Below are 18,764 nucleotides of genomic sequence, written 5' to 3'. Positions count from 1 at the left end.
ATTAGTGACAATATTCAACTCTGAAAATTTGTGCCCCTGCTGAAAGGTAAGAAGAGCATTCCGTATATTTTGAAGCAATAAGTTCTTCACTTGGAAGAAGTTTTAAGGAAGCATTTGATGCCATTATTTGTGCTGCATTACCCCGCTTATGGAGCTTCCCAATGTCAGACAACTATTTATGTTAAAATGGAACCATATTGTAGTTTGTCCTCGAAAGGCATCTATATTACCTATTACTTTAAGATACTATCTGCAACAGTGCAAAGATGTCCACCCTATGATAAAAAAGCATACTAACTAATTTGAACTGGTCAGAAATGGTGTATCCATAAATCTGGTCAAAACTTCAGGATGTCAGCCACAAATATTTGAACAGCATAGCTAATAACTATTTGATTTCTTCACCAAAATATTGGGTGGTGAACATCCAACTAGGTTGCAAATTACCTCTTCCGAAGGCCACAAATTTTGATAACACCTAAAAGGCAAAAAATTTATGCATTCTTATTGCTATGCTTCTAATTGTTAAGACCTAGTAGGTGATAGTCCACAACATTCCATTGAATTTCAGTGCAACATTGAGCACCTTGATCCAACTGGTGCATTTCAAGTAAACCAAGTTCAAGGATGTCTAAGCCAATGACCAAATATTGGCATTGTCTTTTCTTCTATCAATAAATAAACTTCACACTACTGAGCATACTCAGGATACCTCCAAAATGGAGTCCATGTGTACTCCGCACCAATTGCATATTCCACGGTCCTTGTAAGAGTTGGAAGGGTACATAAGGTAAAGAAATTTCAGGGTGCATAAAACAGGAAATTGTGCTAAGGCATTTCATTAGGACTTGATGTCAACAGACCATACATAAGTTTTTGAACTTGCATGACTTTGAACATTTCGAAGGTAAGGTCAGCTCATTGGCAGAGCACATACTTGTAATAGAAACCAATTTCAGGGTGCATAAAGCTCATAAAGATAATTTCGTAGGCCTTGATGTCAACCGATCACACCCAATTCAGGGAACTGCATGACTTACAACATTTCAAGGACTTCCAAACGAAGCTACGAAGCTATCACCCAGTACTTGATCCTTGATGCCTGTGATACAATGTTATAGGTTTTTACGGTTGTTGCTGGCCTATTAATTAGTGCACTTGATTGTGTAGGTTATGGCATTCTAAATGCACATAAGCACACTATCCTCTAGAAACAAGTTAAACAATTATTCTGTAAAAATGTCTAGATCTATTTTGGGTTGCTAAAGCCACCATCTGGAAACACGATAACAAATCCGGTGAATATTTTGTTACATACCTTTTTTGTTGACTCTCATGGATACTTTCCTGAAGCACATTACAATGTTTCATTAACAAACTAATGTGTAGAAAAGTGGTAGAGCATTGGGATCACTGTGCAAATGCTTTGTGCCTATGACCATCAGCACTATGGTATATATGTCATCCTTATAGTATTCAACTAAGGTTACGTCATTTGAGGAGTGCCCCAATTTTATTTGGAGAGATCAATCAGCATCCCCACAATTACAAGACTGAATAATAAGGATCAGAATGAATGGTAGGCTATAGCAAATCTGCAAGTTGATAAAAAACCAAAGCAAATCAAACTTTGAACTTGCTTAGGCCACTATATCACTTACAGGTGGGTACCAAAGCTGTCAAGTTCGAATTAGCATAGTTTTTAGCATGGTTCAAGTGGATTTTTTAAGTACAATTCCAATGACACTACCAAGCTCATTTCTCATAGCTAAATTTGAACACAAAAATATATTGGTAATAAAATTAAGCAAATGTTTTCTATGCATGCACTTGTCAAACTACCATAACTACCATGATGAGGTGTAAAATATAAAGCACCTGAGGTGTCCTAGTTATATTCACATGAGAGCCAAGCCATGTTTTGCACCATGATAATGAATGATACGGAACCTGTGCCAAACACAAAATTTGTATTGCAACTTCAAAAGATTTTACTGAGCAAAGAAAGAAAAAAAAAACCTGAATAGCCAATGTTGCCTTGTATGAGACAAATGTTCAATGTTAATCCATGTTGTGCAATAATCACAAGGAAATAAAATTCACATCCAGTGTAGAATACTAAAACATACAGTTGTGTCTCCACTTGCTTTTGTAGGATTTCCATGCACAGGATTTCCAGATCTGTCAAGACACAATATGTTAAGGAAAACGACAGAAAGATCCCAAAGATGCATGAAATAAACTATTGGTATAAACATATTCTTCTTCAGAGAAGCAAGCATTAATTAAAGAGGAATAGCAGAAACACAACACTACAACGTACTGTTTTACAAAGCATTAGACAGTAGTACTAGAAACCATGTATGCCTAAACAATAGAGCTAAGTTACTGGTGTGTCCAGGAAATCACCAGATGCTGGTTCTGGTGCTTTCGGATGCATGGATGCGTTTGGATGCTGCACTGGTGCTCACTGGAAGCTCGTCCAACGCCCACAGATGTGTTTGAGTGCATCCAGAGAGCATCCGGGTGCATTTGAAGAGCATCCGGACTTTTTCAATGCCCATTCACTTAAGCGACTTTAAAAAACAAGTGTTTAATTTTATTTTTTAATTATATTTTTGCTCTTTTTTGCCCCAAAATCCTAAAATGGCCCTAAAAGAGGAATGGTTTATTTTTGTATATTTCTTTGCATACATAAATTATACACTATGTACATATTTTTAAATATATATATATGTGGACACACCCAAACGCATCCAAAAATCCCCCCCTCAAAAATAACTGCGCATCAGCACCCCGCACCCATATCAGCATCAGAACCAGCATCAGTAACTTAGCAATAGAGATGTGTTCATGAATGTATAAAAACTCAATTACTCTCTAGGACAAGGAGGTTTGACTCACAGCAGATCTTACTAGTTTAATGAGTTAATGAGTTAAAAACTTCCAAAATCCTTATTAACTAAAAAAGGTTCACCTCACCAGAAATCAGATTTCTTTCTTAATGGTTCTCGCATCCATAGGTTCGTCAAGTTGTTCCTAAAAGGAAATCCTTTTTTAAAACATGGGGAAAAGGGTAACGGGTGAATCCACCTTGTTGCCACCGATAATAGTCCTAAAAATACAGTATGGAAGGAAAATATTTGATGAGTAAATTCAACTATGAAAATCAATTGAGCACAACACATTACGCATTTAGTATTCCTTCTCAATCCTATATATTCCTCCGAAAAACTAAACATTTTCTCTACGAAATAAAAAAAAATTTTATGCAGATGAGAGCTACAGAACAAAGAATGAAATTATGTTGAAGTCCATGACTAACTTAAGGTAGGCAATGGGACTTGAACAACATTTGGCTACAATAGACATTCATTGGGTAAAAGGAAATATAGTGACTGGAGGTAAATTAAAACTAAGTGTACAAATAAAAAAGCAAAGCAAGCATGTCTTCACTAATGCCTTGGAAAACCAAGATAAGATGGGTATAGCCATGACAAAGGAAGGAATAGTTCATCCTATTTGTAGCAAACAACTGAAAAAGAAAGGCAAAAAGTCTTTAAAGGAGCTTGGATTAATGGATGAAGCTGCTGATAACCAACAGAAAATTACTGGTCTGTTTAATGTAGAGAAGGGGAAGTTCCTTCCCACGGAGCAATGAAGCTCACTTTGTGGAATGTTAATGCCCCTAAAAAACAACACTTATTGAAGTGCAATCTGTCCTTATTTGAATCTGATATCATATTAATACAGGAAAATAAATTAAATAAGAATGAAGGCAATAAATTGAAGAAAAGAATAGAATTATGGAAGGCTGAAAAGGTTGAATATGCAGGGGCCTCATGGGGTTTGGCAATTTTGAGGGATCTTAGGAAGGTGGATTTTGAGTGTAGAATTACACATGCCAACTGAATGGGCGGCTGGATGTGAAGTATCAATCTGAGTTCTTTAAGTTTCTTTCTAATTAATGTTTACAGCCCAACACCTACATCTTGTAAGAAGGCAGTATGGACTGATATTGAGAACTTTCTAGAGCTCAATAATGATAAAAACTTTTTTATAGGTGGAGATTTCAACACGATTTTAGACTCTACTGAAAAAATTGGAGGGAATCAATTGATTTCGCAACTTCTGATAGATTTTAGAGAATGGTATGTTAAGAATAATCTTATAAATATACCTACGGGCAATGGGAATTATACATGGAACAAAAGAAGAGAAGGATTTAGCTACATTGCAGAGAGATTAGATAGATTTATGTTTAAGGGAGATATGAGAAATTTTGATAATAATTTATCACCATCCATCCTTCCAATGACGGGATTTGATCTCTTTCTGATAAAACTAATAATTGATGAAGTTAGAAAACCAATTAGAAATCCTTTAAAATTTGAAAAATTGTGGTACCAAGATTCAGAATTCCTTGAACTGTTGGAAACATGGAGGCAGGAAGATTCTTTAAAAAAAATGTGGTACCAAGATTCATAAATCCTTGAACTGTTGGAAAAATGGTGGCAGGAAGATTCTTTTGAAGGATCTAAGATATTTTGCTTTGTATCTAAATTGAAATCATTAAAAAACAAAATCTTAAACTGGAATTATGATCATTTCAAAAAACAATTTTGAAGATAAGCTTAATGTTGAAAATGAGATTGAAGAGCACATGATTATACTAAGGGGGGGGAGATAACTTTAAATGCTGGAATCAACAATTATGTACATAACACAATAACACAAGATTTACATGGAAACCCAATGCGGGAGAAAACCACGACTGATAATTGCTTTTATATAAACTTGATCTTTTACAAATTGGTTTGTAGGCTCCAACCCATATGTTTATGAGCACCTACTCACTGAAAGCTCCAACTCCCACACTTCGTAGGCTCTGACCTACTGGAAGCTCCAACTCCCTCTATTTGTCTTCGTCAGCACCCGCCCACTGCTTGCAAACTTCTTTTCCACCTTGGTAATGTTGCTATCTTCAACTGAGATGGACCCTTTAGCACATAATTCTTCTATGCATGAATTCTTTAATTTAGCACACACTTCTTACATCTCCTTAAAGTTAGTCTTTTATATAATATATTTCAAATTTATATTCTGATGTCCTCTTCATTTTTTCTTTTACTCAATCTGCTCACACATTTTTCTTTTTAATATTCTTTAAATATATTCCCCTTCTTACTTTTATACTTCTTCACATACTTCTCACTGATATATATATATATATATATATATATATATATCAGATTAAAAAACCCTGAATATATATTAATATTTATGCTTCCCTTAGTCTACTGCCCTTCTTCTCAATGCTGACTTCTATTTATTTTCACCTATTTATCTTATTTTAACTTACCATTTGTAAGTCTTCTTTATATCCTATCTACTGAATAGTTACATCCCTTTTAATTAAATGACACCTCTCCTTAAATAATCATACCTATTTTATTTAACTTATTTAACATATCACTTGCTTGTCTATGATATATTTTATTAAGATTGCAGCTTATTGAATCAAATATTCTTCTACCTGTTGTTATCAACAAACACACCCGATACATATCTGCATTCTATTGATTATCTAATGTTTCTTAATCCCCGTCTGATGAATCTGACGGTGCTTATGTTTCATCGGGCTTTGTTTGCAATCTGATGTAGTCCATAAAGTTGTGGCATTTCTTTCTACTGACATGTCTCTGCTCCTTCATTAGGTAAACATGGGACAACTCTCCACTTCAGGTTTCCATCAACTGCATTATTATCGTTGCATAGTGTATCCTTGTTATATTCCAATTGTTCTGTCAAACATGCACACTGTATCCTATATTGGTCTAATAGAATCCAATGATCTTGCTGCCATATACCAAGTCCTCCAAACATCATTCTTTGCCTTAGGTGTATTATATCATCAAAAGTTTAACGCGGATTGGAGATGCATGAGGGCTTTGTTCTACTTTCCCACCTCTTGTAACTTTATGGCAATTACTATTGACCTTGGATTTATTGGGTTCAGTGTGTAAGTCTCTGCTCATTTGAATCGCCGACATGGAATAATACTTTCAATTTGCTCGGTTTAGATGATCGATTCGTTTGAGATTATCGAAGCTAGCAAACCACAATGGCATTTACTTATACATGTCACCTACTCCACCTTATTGATTATCGTATCTGTGATCTTCTCTATGATTTGAAATTAATCAAACATGCTTTTTAATTATAGGCGGAGGCATAGTTTTGTTTCATTCATAAACTCTTTTAATACATACGAAGACTTCATATAGTAGCCTTTCATATATTCAAAGCTTCTATGCTGGTCTTGATATCTCCATTTGAGCCCTATACGTTGTCTCTATTATTATTTCCTTCTATACACGGACTTACCCATTCCTTGATTTTGACATTTCTTTAGTTGATTTTATGGTGGCTCTATCGGTCTTTTGTGGCTTAATGCATATTGCCGCTCCTTTTGGCATATTGTATCATCAAGTTCGCAAAGACGTGTTTATCTTATATGCAGTGTCCTTTCTCTGATGGCGTGACTTGTATATTTTGACTTGTCTTCTAAGATACATGGCTTTTTATGCTGGCCGTATGATCGTTGGCATGTTCAAATATTGGCAGTCATTATATCTTTCATCATTTCCATATACCACATTTTGAAAACTGCTCCCGAGGTCTTTGTGCGATGGTTTTTCAAACAACTCCCAATGGTATGAAGTTGGACACTGATTGGAAATCCACAAAGATCTGGTGTACTCTGTCTTTTATCCTAAAAAATAACAGTATCTCCAATAGAATCGCACATGCCCAACTTAAAATACTCCGTACAGTGTCTTCATTATAAATGTTGACTTTAGAGGTTTGTTGCTACTTGTTAATTCGCTGCTGGAGAATATTATAATATTAATCTGTATTTTATGTCATCATTGCTAGTCAAACATAATCGCCCTTTATCATTGCAAGACTGTCTTACATGTCTTCGTGAGTCTTGTGCATTACTATATCCCGTGTCTTGTCTCAAAGTATGTGCACTATCCATTATTAATATCTCTGTCTTTTATAATAGCTGTTGTAGTTCTATGCACAATCAGCTCGTCACAGTGAGAGACACCAACCTTTTATCGAGCTTGTTCTTTGTGGTTAACATCTCTCCAAACCATCTAACATATGTTGTCTGCTTTCGACATTAGACACAATCTATTACTAGTGAAGCCCTTTGACATCAATGACAATTCTTCCATCAAAGATAAGTGAGTTAAATGAAGAAGTTATTAAATCAGGTATGAATAGAGATAAATATCTGAAAGAAATATAACTCTTAGATAGACATGAAGACATATATAACTCTTAGATAGACATGAAGACATACTAGCCAAAGAAGAAATTATTTGGAAACAAACATCATGCAAAACCTAGTTAATAGGAGATCAAAACACTAAATTCTTTCACAATAGCACACTGAATAAAAGAAACATTATCAACATCTTAAAAATCACAACCGCTAATGGAGAAATAGTGGAATTCTGCACTAATATGTTGAATAACTGGGAATCTTCAAACTTGGTTTGCCCAATAGGAGCTATTAAGTCCTACTCCGAAATTAACCTTGTTGTTTTGCATTTTGTCGCCACAAAATGTAGGAAATAGTATGAAACTTTTTCAACTTAGTTTTGTATTTCTCTGAGACAATTCATCATTTAATTGGCAAACATTGATCAATCAATCGGCCCTAGTTCACATAATGAACCCTTTTACTAAAGGCTTTCTTCAAGTCCTTTACATTTTTCATTTTATTAAGCCTATGCTTGATTTTTGAAGCCTTCAATGTCCTTTCTTGTGTTTTTGTGTGTGTTTAGTTGCTTTAAGTCTATTTGTTTCATCCAATCTCTTGCTTTCGGTTTTCTTTCCATTCTGTGTATCTTAGGGCTTAATCGGACTTAGTCGTCAAAAGCTATGACCATTTAAGTGCCCAAAAAGTGGACTCTCCAGCACAATTGTATATTTAAAATACAGATGTTATATTTTAATGTTGACATTCACTTTTTGAATAAAATGACATAATTTGACTTTATGTTATGTTTTTAAGTCACTTTATCACTTAAATTTATCATTTAAGTGACTTAGTGCACTTTATGTTATATTTCCATGTTGAGCTGCTTTTAAATTTTTCACTTAAGTGACTTTATTAACTATATAGTTCTGATTTAATTTTGAGTATTCCTTTACATTTTATTTTAAAACATTTCAGTTAAATATTACTTTTTGAATAATATTTGCACATGATATATAAACTTTATAGCGTAAATATTATTTTTGACCCAATTAAGTGATATTAACTCAAAAATCAATTAGATATGTGCTTAATCGGTCACTTAAGTTGTGCAAACTCAATCACGTCTTTTTACATGTTTACATGTAAATGCATATAGAGAACCCAATTTTTGCTTGAAAATGCATATTTGAAATATGTAATGAACTTCTAAGAGTCCATTTACATGTAAATGCACTTCCAGCCAATGAATAATGGGCCTTGGAGAATTCGATTTTGCACTTAAAACTCATGTAATGAAGACCCAAGAACCCATTTTTGGCTTTCCAAGCTTAAAAATGACCAAGTTATAATATGCATTACATGTTTTAAATATGTAATGCCTCTTATAGAATGCGATTTTGCACTATAACATATTTAAAGACATCTCAAGGCCATGATTTTTGCTTCACAAAGCAAAAACGTCTAAAGTATGGTATGCATTACATATTTTAAATATGTAATGAGGCTTTGAGAGTGTGATTTACATCAAATACATGCATTTTTCTCCAAACACTACATAATTGACCTTTGAGAGCCCGATTATGCATCTACAGCCAAAATATTGGTTTTCCAACGCAAAGTAAAACATGTATATACATGTTTAGGGTCCAATTTCACCATTCAACACATGCAAATGGATTTGGAGCTCACATTTTTGCATTCCTAAGTCAAAAACGTTTCAAATACATGCATTTCAAGGGCACGCTTTCGCCAAAAAGGCCCAGAAATTGGGATTTCATCCACGTCTTTGCATTTGAACCCATGTTTTGGCATTTCGGGAGCAAGTTTTTGCATTCTCAAGTAAAAAATGACCCATATATATGCATTTCAAGGCCACATTATTTTTTTAAAACGCCCATAAATCTGCATTTAGAAGCCACGAAAACCATATTTGCAGTCCCGTTTTTTGCATTTGGAGGTCATATAAATTCATTTCCAGCTCAAAGAAACCAACAACAAGGGCACATTTTTGCATTTGTGAGCTTATTTTGGCATTTAGGAATCATTTTTTTGCCCTTTTATATCAAAAACAACCCATGTCTTTGCATTGAAAGGGAGTGTTTTGATTGAAAATACCTCAAGAACATTATACATGCAGAAACGTTTTGCATTTTGGAGTTTTTGTGATTTGCATTTTGTCATTACATGCAAAACGTCCAAGTGTTTGAGCATATAGATTTGCATTGCAACATTGAAAGGGTCAAAGGATATTGAGTTGTTGTATGCAAATACACTTGGAGAGTTCAATTTTGAAGATAAGATAAATCCGTTAATGTCCAACAAAAGACCACAAAAAGGGTCTAAGAGATTAAAAACGTACAACAAAAGAGACAACAAACAAAGGGAACACCAAACGGTGTCCAAAAAAGAGCAAGCAAAGAACAAGATGGAGAGCAGAAGAGAAAGAAGACGAAGAAGGTCAAGATTAAGGGTCTATCCTCGACATAAAAAAGTCTTGCACCGACGAGTACAGACTAAGACTGCCAAGGACACTAGTCTGTCTTTGAAAACTATTGGAGTGACATTGTCGAGAGGAGTCGCCTGGGATACGAGATTGTCTCTAAATACCACTGGAGGAGTGACGCTGATGAGTGGACCTGCTGCAAGATCCGACTAACCTGGAGTGATAGGTGGTATGAGTGTTCAGTGGCCTCTTCTTACCCCGAATGAGAGGCAAGGGTGAGAAGAAAGCCATGATAAGCTAAGCAGAGCCCTGATGCTGAGGAAAAAGTACATATAGAGTGCAGTCACAAAGCTGTGATGCCTCTTATAGGTAAAGTGTGAGGCATCTATGATCCGAGTAACTAAAAAAGGTGGAGAGGGGACAACACCCTCTAAACAAATAGTAGAACCTCCCTCTAATCTCAGAGTAAATGGGGCACCAAAAAATGAAGTGGATCTTAAATTCGGCCTCAACCAAAGAACATAACCGACAAATTCGGTCATCTCCATCAATGTGATGATCAGTTTGAATCCGAAGTCTGTGAGAACCAACAGGAAAGGAACTCAAGGAGATACACAATGCATGGCTCCAACGCCAAAACAAATAGCTAGGGCACACAATGATCTCATCGTGAATATCTAGAAAGTGCTCTACATAAAAGGTTATCTGTTGATGAAACCCCCTCGGAGAATCACACCAAGTCGCAAGAATGTAGCATTTGTAAATATCCAGTCTGATGTGTTTGTTCAACTCTTGTCGAGGGGGTAGAAGGTGAGAAGGAGCATCCAGTGAGAACTGATACGGGGGGAGGTGGTCAATCTCAATCCCTACAGATCTCAACAAGGTGGTGGCTTGAGCATACTAGCAATGGGCCCTAGTGGTAATGTCTGAGTCAGAAATAGAAATAAAGGAACAATAGGCCAAGTACAAGTAGAGGTCACAGCCGTCAACAAAATCCGCAAAACCACAAATGCAGTGGAGATATCAAATCAAGTCAAAGACAATACCAAGCCTAAAGGGATGCCCACCAAACTTAGCAAAGATAATATTGTGTTAGGTGGACCGATGACATCTGATGATACGCCAAAGTAAGAGTGTCTGAATCCGCTCAATCAAGGCCCAATCAGAGTCAAGAAGAGAGGGACCCCACACCATAGAGCCATAGAGCACGGTAGGTCTTACTAGGGAGTCCAAGAGGGACAATTTAGAAGAAGTGTCCTGAAAGTGATGCCTAAAGCACTGCCTCTCCAACATGACAAGCGAGCCTAACCCTTTGCAGATCCTGGGCTGGATCACAGATCTCAAGCTAAAGCAATGTCCCACAACGTTGACCCTGAGATACATATAAAATGAGGCTATCTTAAACTCCTGTCCCTAAAAATATAAGTGCAACTGTGAAGTCTTTGAGCAATTGAAAGGCATGACCCTGGACTTACTTAAGTTCACAACCAATTGGCACAAGTTGCAGAAAGAAGCCACCCCATCAAGAAGCATTTGAAGACTCTCCGAAGAAGAGGCCAAAGGAACCACATCATCCGCGAAGAGAAGGATGGAGATCAAGACTTGGTGTAAGAAACAACCGCAAGTCACAGAAAGAAGTCACCCCATCAAGAAGCATTTGAAGACTCTTCGAAGAAGAGGCCAAAGAAACCACATCATCCACGAAGAGAAGGATGGAGATCAAGACTTGGTATAAGAAACAAGAGTCTCTCAGAAAAGCCTCGAGCTCATTGATGTAGATGCCAAATAGGGTGGGAGAGAGAGGGCAGCCCTGCTTCACACTAATGGTGCTCTAGATGAAATCCAAGAAACCCTCTGGAGTCTGAATCCTGCCCACAACAGTCTCATATAGCCTCATAATAGTTGACATCAAAATCTCAGAAATCCTGATGTCTGTAAGCCTCTGGAAAAAGGCCCTCTGAGGGATGGAATCAAAGGGGCCTTGCGAAAGTCCACAAAGCAACAGTAGAATTTTGTCAAGCAGTGTTGAGCCTCCTCAATAATAGCTCGTAGTGTGAAGATGTGATCCATGGTCTGATAGTCAACCTGAAACCATGCCTGCCCTCTAAGGCAGCAACGACTCCTGTCAAGCTTGCTAGATAAGATGGTATTCAACACTGTGGCATACAACTTGGCGAAGGTGTGACCGATCATGATGGTCTTGTAGTTACTTGGTTTTGAAGTCACCCCTGCCTTATGTATCAAGTAGATCACATGCATCAACCAAGAGTTAGGGAAACTAGTGTATGCTACTTTGTTAAAGAGCGTGGGAAGGATGGAGCTCAAGATAGAGGAACTGAGCTTGAATAGTTCAAAGTGAAACCCTTCCTCATCAATTGCTCTGCTACATCTCATAGATCTGATAGCCTCGTAAATCCTGGAGGGGGTGACTAAGCGGCAATGGGGTAGGGAAGTAAGATGGATCGAGGGCTTGCTAGGAATATCATAAAGAGAAGAGGTATGGGTGGTGAGAGAGCAAAGGTCGAGGGTGGAAGGATGGGGGGTGGCGGGGGAACAAGGTGTGTCAAAAAGGCTTGGGGTCCCAGATAAGCATACTATGAATAGATCTACACTGGGAGATGATGAAAAGTCATTTCTTATGGTGAAGAAAGTGGTGGTAAGAGAGGCGAAGACGAGCATAAGTGGGGGAGCCAATGGCAAAGGCAAAGCGCAAGTAGCAATTGAAGGTTTTGCAGTCATCATTGAACCATTGGTTCATAGGGCAGGTATTTCAGAGCTTGGTGATGTGGGATGGAGAGGAAAGCAGACTCCCTAATCGCCATAGCCAATAAGTCAAACATGGAAAATGCCTAGCTAGAGTCAATGAAGCGATCGAGGGGGATGAGTTGCCTAAGGTGGAGGACAAAGATGAGTGTGAGCATAATAGAGCGGAGAGTGGGGGGAAGAGGGGGGAGAGAGGCAAATAGCGAGGCTAAGGAGGGCATGGTTGGCCATCGAGAGATGGGGGAATAGTGAAACTGTAAACAAGGTGAATGAAAGAGACTCTGGTAAGAGCATAATCCACCACGCTCGTGCCACCACAATGAGGCCAGCAAGTAAAGTGCCCAAAACTAAGGAAGCATAGGAGGCCATTTAGAATAATAAGCCCAAAAGACTCGCAAAGTTGGGGGAGGTGGCGACCATAATAGGAAAGAGGTCCAACGACATCATCAGAGAGACGCTACAAACCCAAACTGGTGGGATCAATCTTAGTGGAACAGGTCAGATCGGATCATTAAAGGGAGTCTCAAGATTTCTTGTGCGTGCATTGAAGTCCCCCAAGATGATGATATCCCCCATAGCGACAAACTTGGAGATGCACTCGTGCAAGTCCACAAAAGGGTACCCGTCCCTGTTATTGTGTATAGCATATGGTGAAGAGGCAAGCGAAAAGTAGCAAACAACCACAATTATATCATTGTTGCGATGACTACTGCAGCCAATCCAAATCCATAGAAACCTCGCAAACGTGTGAGAGTGTACAATAGAGTTAGAGCTGAAAAGATCATCTCTAATCAAGCAGGCAACACCCCCCCAAACCGCGAACACCGCATGAAATGCAAACTTCATCTCTGCAAATCGACAACCACTTGTAACCAGCATAACCAGGTGGAGGACGGACAGGGCTCTCATGAGTCTTAGTGACGACCAAAATATCTACAGACCCAACTACATCCTGAAGTAGACCATGTAAGGACCACAAAGATCCATTACCATTCCAGTAGATGACAAGAAGGGAGTCAGTAGAGGGCTCACACTTGTCCAACTGTTAGTGAGACCGTCATTTGGGAACCAATCTCAACACCCAGCCATTGGGAGGTGAGTCTCAAATAACCGCTCTAAGGTTCTGAATAAAAACCGATTTGTTGTTGCGCCTTGCCTTTGTAACAAGCTCTTCGGCCTGCTTCAACTTTGCCACCTATGATCCCTTGAGATCCTCATCAAGAAAGATCGAGTAGGAAGAGGGAATAATAACCTCTACGCTCTAAGTGCTTGGAGTCTATCAGCTAGAGATAGAAATCTGAGGTACAGGGTGTTACCCATGCCAAGCTAGCATCTATCTAATGTAATATCTAAGATACCTAGAAGATCCTTAAGGAAGGAGAAGCCTACTGAAGTGGGGTCTGATGGAGTCCAAAAGTTTTACAAAAATTTGGGACCTCCATTTATGAAACATTGTTTGAGATTTGTCATGGAGATCTAAAAGATGGGAAGACAAAGAGGGATACCAATGATCATGATGAAGATGATTGATGATATATTGAATGATATCTATGAAGAAGTGAAGTCAATGCTGGTATGTGCTCATATATGAAGACTAATCAATGATTGTAAGAAAATCAACATATAAGTCGAGAAGAGCCAAATCTATCACAAAGGATATCTCGAAGGCTGATATCAATTATGGAACACACATTGGTCTCAAGAGGATATGAAGAGTTGTAATGAGTGATAAAACAAGATTCAACAAAGATGCCCTTGCAATTCCAATGAGTAGTCAACTTCGCCAATAACAATTACACAACATCGTTTTTGCATTGGGATGGTTATCAGTTATACATCAGCAATTGTGAAGATCAGACACAACACACCACACATGCTAAGTCGATGGAATGGACATGATTCACGATATAGAAGAATAAAACCTATCCTTGTCATAGAAGCAGAATGCCAAATAGAGTGCATGCATATTTGAATAAAGTCAATGGCAAAGAACAATTTTGTGAAGTATGTATTGTGATTCCGTTAAGAAATTTGAGGAATGTCAAGTGAAGAAATGATTATGGATGAACATCAGAAATAAAATAGACTGGAAAGTGCAAAGCCGCATAGGTGTTTGTAGATTCTAGTGCAACCCATTTCCAAACTGCAAAAACCCTTGTTTGGAGATCTTAATGTGATAAAAAATCTTCATTCACCTTCAGACACGAACAATGAATTAGTGTGGAAGTGTCTTTGAGAGTGTAGGTGTCTCAGAAAAATACAAACACAAGACGTTTAGTATCACCTTTCACATTACAGGCAGAGCCAAAAAGCCTAGGGTGAAAAGCGAAAGCCCCACATAGGGGGAGATCAGCGTGAGCACATCAACGCAGGGGCAAAGAAAATTGTCGTTGAAAGATTGGATGTTTACGATATCCAATAGGGCCATTTTCTCATCCATGGTAGTGATCAATCGATTTTCTTATGAAAATACATAGGGGCGATGGAATATACATATGTTTTTTACTATGCTAGAATTTCAAGCACGATATCCATTTATGGTATCAAGAGCAGCTTCAGACATTTGTCAAAAGGAATAGTTCAGATTTTGAACGAGTAGAGAAGGGGCGGCAGGAAGAAAGTGCCCAGAGTTGGCGATAATCAACTATATAGTAGCTCGATATGTTTTTGGCAAGGTTCGACACATATTTCATGGTGGGAAGAAACTTGGGTGAAATGGTGTTTCGACAATAAACAAGTTAACAAAGTTCAACATATTATTTAGAAGTAACAATATGCTAAATAAAATTATAATTATTTGAGATGAAAGAGTATGATTCTTCATTTGAAAAGTCACTAACTTAGAATAAGATATAAATAAGAAGTGAAGACATTCCAAACAAAGACATATTCGATAAAAACCATTTGACAAAGATCAATTTTATATTTGTACGAAGGAATAAGGAGCTTTAATATGACTTTGTAATGTAGATTCAATTATTTTATTTTAATAACAAAATAAAATAAAATGTCCTTTGTTTATTTTTATTAAACGGATGGAGATTTAAACTATAGTTGATTCGTCCTTTACAATTATTTTTAAAAATTCCATAAACAATCATGTTAGATAAGTGGACGAGGTCATCTATGGCATTTTAAACTCAATCATCGTAGATATTGTGAAATATTTAATTGTTTTTGAATATGTGTCCAATCTGTCTCCTCGACCTTAGGAGTGAAAGCAAACTTTGGACTAGTTTAGAGTTGCGTATATATATTTAACTGTTGTGTATTGATTATTAAACTATTTATAGTTTGTGCATAGAACATTATAAAGTTGTATGCTATAATCTTCATTGTGGTTGACTATATTGCCCAAATGAGATAAAGCACTAGTCCTTTTATCGTTTAAGTGTTGGATCAATATTTGAAGTCAAAAAATCTATAACTTCCTTCTTACAAACCTCAAATCTATTATTAAAACCTTATACAATTCATTCAATTCAAACACTCAGCATTCAGTTTCATTTTGATTGAGTTTGAAGACACTGCCAATCAAAAAACTCGCAAAGCTTAAATTCGCTACAAAAAAGCATTGAGCCAAACAGTCACCGTTTGAGGTGAAGGTCTACCCACCTATGTATAGTGACATCTGAAGTGCAAGGGAATCAAGGTGATTCTCATCCTATCAGAGAAGTGACAGGCTCTTGGATTTCCAATCTGCGGTTTTGGGAACCAACTAGGTGCTCAAGGTTGGCTTTCATGCCTACTTTAGCACTGTTGAGAAACTATAGTGTCAGTCAGGATTCAAAGAAATATCAACTAGCAGAATATATGTGTATGTTTTTGCATGTATATGAGTTCACCATGTCAATTGATATACATTCACACACATGCACATTGATATGATCTACTTTGTTATAAAACTTTTTGACATTTTTCCTTGAAATTAATCTGATTGAACCAAGTATGAATATTTGATTATCTTTCTCTTAGAATCAGGTTGTGAATTCCTAATTATTTCAATCTTGAATTCATTTATATGGATCGAGCAAATGATCCTATTTACTCATTAGATCGGGGGGCTAAATGATTATCTTATTGCACATTAACATGCCCAATAATCATAGGGCTTACTAGTTCACTTGATGTATGACCACACCCAATAATAATCGGATCATTTGAATTAGTTAAGTTTAGACATCATATCTCTTCAATGAGACTCTTCATCGAACTGTCATGTTTGTTCATGATTAAGCCCCTTGAGTACTATATTGATATTGACTGAATGTAAGAGGAAAGACATCGAAATTAGATAAATGTCCTCTCTCTACAGATCGACAATAACAAAGCAGTCGACTTCAATATAGTCACTCACATTGTTGAGTTTTCATGGATCTGCTACACATGCACTAAGCACTGTCTTATTAGCTATGTGTATTCCAAATGCAACATCCTCTTAGTTTTATATATAGACAATAGGCCATGAATAGACATGTCCCTTCATAAGACATGTCTATTCATTAATCAGATAACTAATATAGAACCAAATTTAATCAGATATATATATATATATATATATAAATTTTTCTCATACAACAATAACCTTATATCTCAAATATAAAGAAAACAAATATAATAGGTTTATGTGACCAAAGCTATCAAACATCAACACTCCCTCTAGCTTAGAAGGATAACCACATAACAATAAATATTACTTCAACATAATATTACAAATATCAATATTAAGGATATCTCAGAAGATTTCCACCATTTGATATTGCATTCAATATCATGAGTATTGGTCTTCCAGAATATCAACACATGATATTCACCAAGTACTCGAAAGGTTTTGATATCACATCTGATATCAAGAGTATTGGTCTCCCAGAATATCAATGATACTCACCAAGTACTCAAAATAAGGTTTGATATCAAGAGTATAGACCTCCCAGAATATCAATGATATTCACCAAATACTCAAAATAAGGTTTGATATCACATTTGATATCAAGAGTATTGCCCTCCCAGAATATCAATGATATTCACCAAATACTCAAAATAAGGTTTGATATCACATCTGATATTAAGAGTATTGGCCTCCCAGAATATCAATGATATTAACCAAATACTCTGAATAATGGCCTTCTTGAATGTTTTGATGCAAGACATTCACCATATACTCAATTTATTTGATCTCATAATACAAGTTATTGTAAGATCATTACCTTACAGTAACTTCTGCAAATACAAGTGACATCATTTGGAAGTCATCACTTCCTCATGATGTGCATGCGGGTAGGCCCATTAAAATCACACAGTCACAAGGTATATTCATGAATCACAATCCTCTTGACTGCTACAATTTATTGATCACCAGAGAATCCATCCTAGTTTGGTTTACTCCTTTTGAATCAATATGACCAAGATCACCAGAAGTTGACTGATTAGATCCTCTATTTGCAACCTCTCTTTCAAGGTTGCCTCTAATCAAATGTCAGGCTCCCTCTAAATCTCAATCTACCTCTTCTAGCAATAACGTTCTCGAAGGAAAAGATCAAGGCACAAACTCTTATAGTATGTATTGAAAATACAACCAAATAAGAGAGGGATTACTATAATACTCAAGGAAATAGTTATGGGACTCTGCAAGTATGAGGCAGAGTCTAGATTTCCGAGGCAAATGACCTTTGGACTCGGGCTTAGCCAAGTCCTAGCAGAGTCCACGTGTACTCGCCGAGTCCCGAGATCAAGACTCTTGCTGGCAGATGCAGCAAAAATGAGCCAAAAAAAGAAGTTAACTTTTTTTTGTCTTGTATAACATCCATTTGACCCAAAAAGGTCATTCCACCCTTTGCTAGTGCGTGTGATAAAGAGGAAATAGTTAGAGAAAAGTATTGGGGTTTTGAGAGAGAAATTAGCAAACCAGTTGGCTCTCCCATAACTCTTATCGTATGTATTGAAAATACAAACAAATAAGAGAGAGATTACTATAATACTCAGGATATAGTTATGGCAATCTGCGAGTACGAAGCAGAGTCCAAATTTTCGAGGCAAATGACCTCTAAACTCGGACTCGGCCGAGTCCTGGCAGAGTCCACGTGTACTCGCCAAGTCTCGAGCTCACGACTCTTGCCAGCGGGTGCAGCAAAAAAGAGCCAAAAAAGAAGTTAACTTTTTTTTGTCTTGTATAACATCCATTTGACCCAAAAAGATCATTCCACCCTTTGCTAGTGCTTGTGATAAAGAGAAAATAGTTAGAGAAGAGTATTGGGGTTTTGAGAGAGAAATTAGCAAACT

At 37.0% G+C, this 18,764-nt stretch overlaps 1 protein-coding gene across 2 annotated transcripts in view; it reads right to left on the bottom strand.

The window, feature by feature from the left end:
- Nucleotides 1-18,764, bottom strand: part of PSAT1 (phospholipid sterol acyl transferase 1) — a 285,872-nt gene that overhangs the window by 27,902 nt on the left and 239,206 nt on the right. For both annotated transcript variants that reach the window (XR_016358477.1, XM_089808807.1), the window contains exons 10-11: nt 2,130-2,181; nt 1,879-1,950 (exon numbers count right to left, since the gene is read on the bottom strand). Coding sequence is in view for 1 of the 2 variants with exons in the window: in XM_089808807.1 (XP_089664933.1) it covers nt 1,879-1,950; nt 2,130-2,181 (124 nt within the window). In the remaining variant the exon portion in view is untranslated. The remainder of the gene's footprint in view (nt 1-1,878; nt 1,951-2,129; nt 2,182-18,764) is intronic.

This window comes from Cupressus sempervirens, chromosome 11 (genome assembly GCF_028749045.1).
Source record: "Cupressus sempervirens isolate cs-2001-9-10 chromosome 11, ASM2874904v1, whole genome shotgun sequence".
Lineage (NCBI taxonomy): Eukaryota > Viridiplantae > Streptophyta > Pinopsida > Cupressales > Cupressaceae > Cupressus > Cupressus sempervirens.
This window is presented reverse-complemented; position numbering and strand designations above follow the sequence as displayed.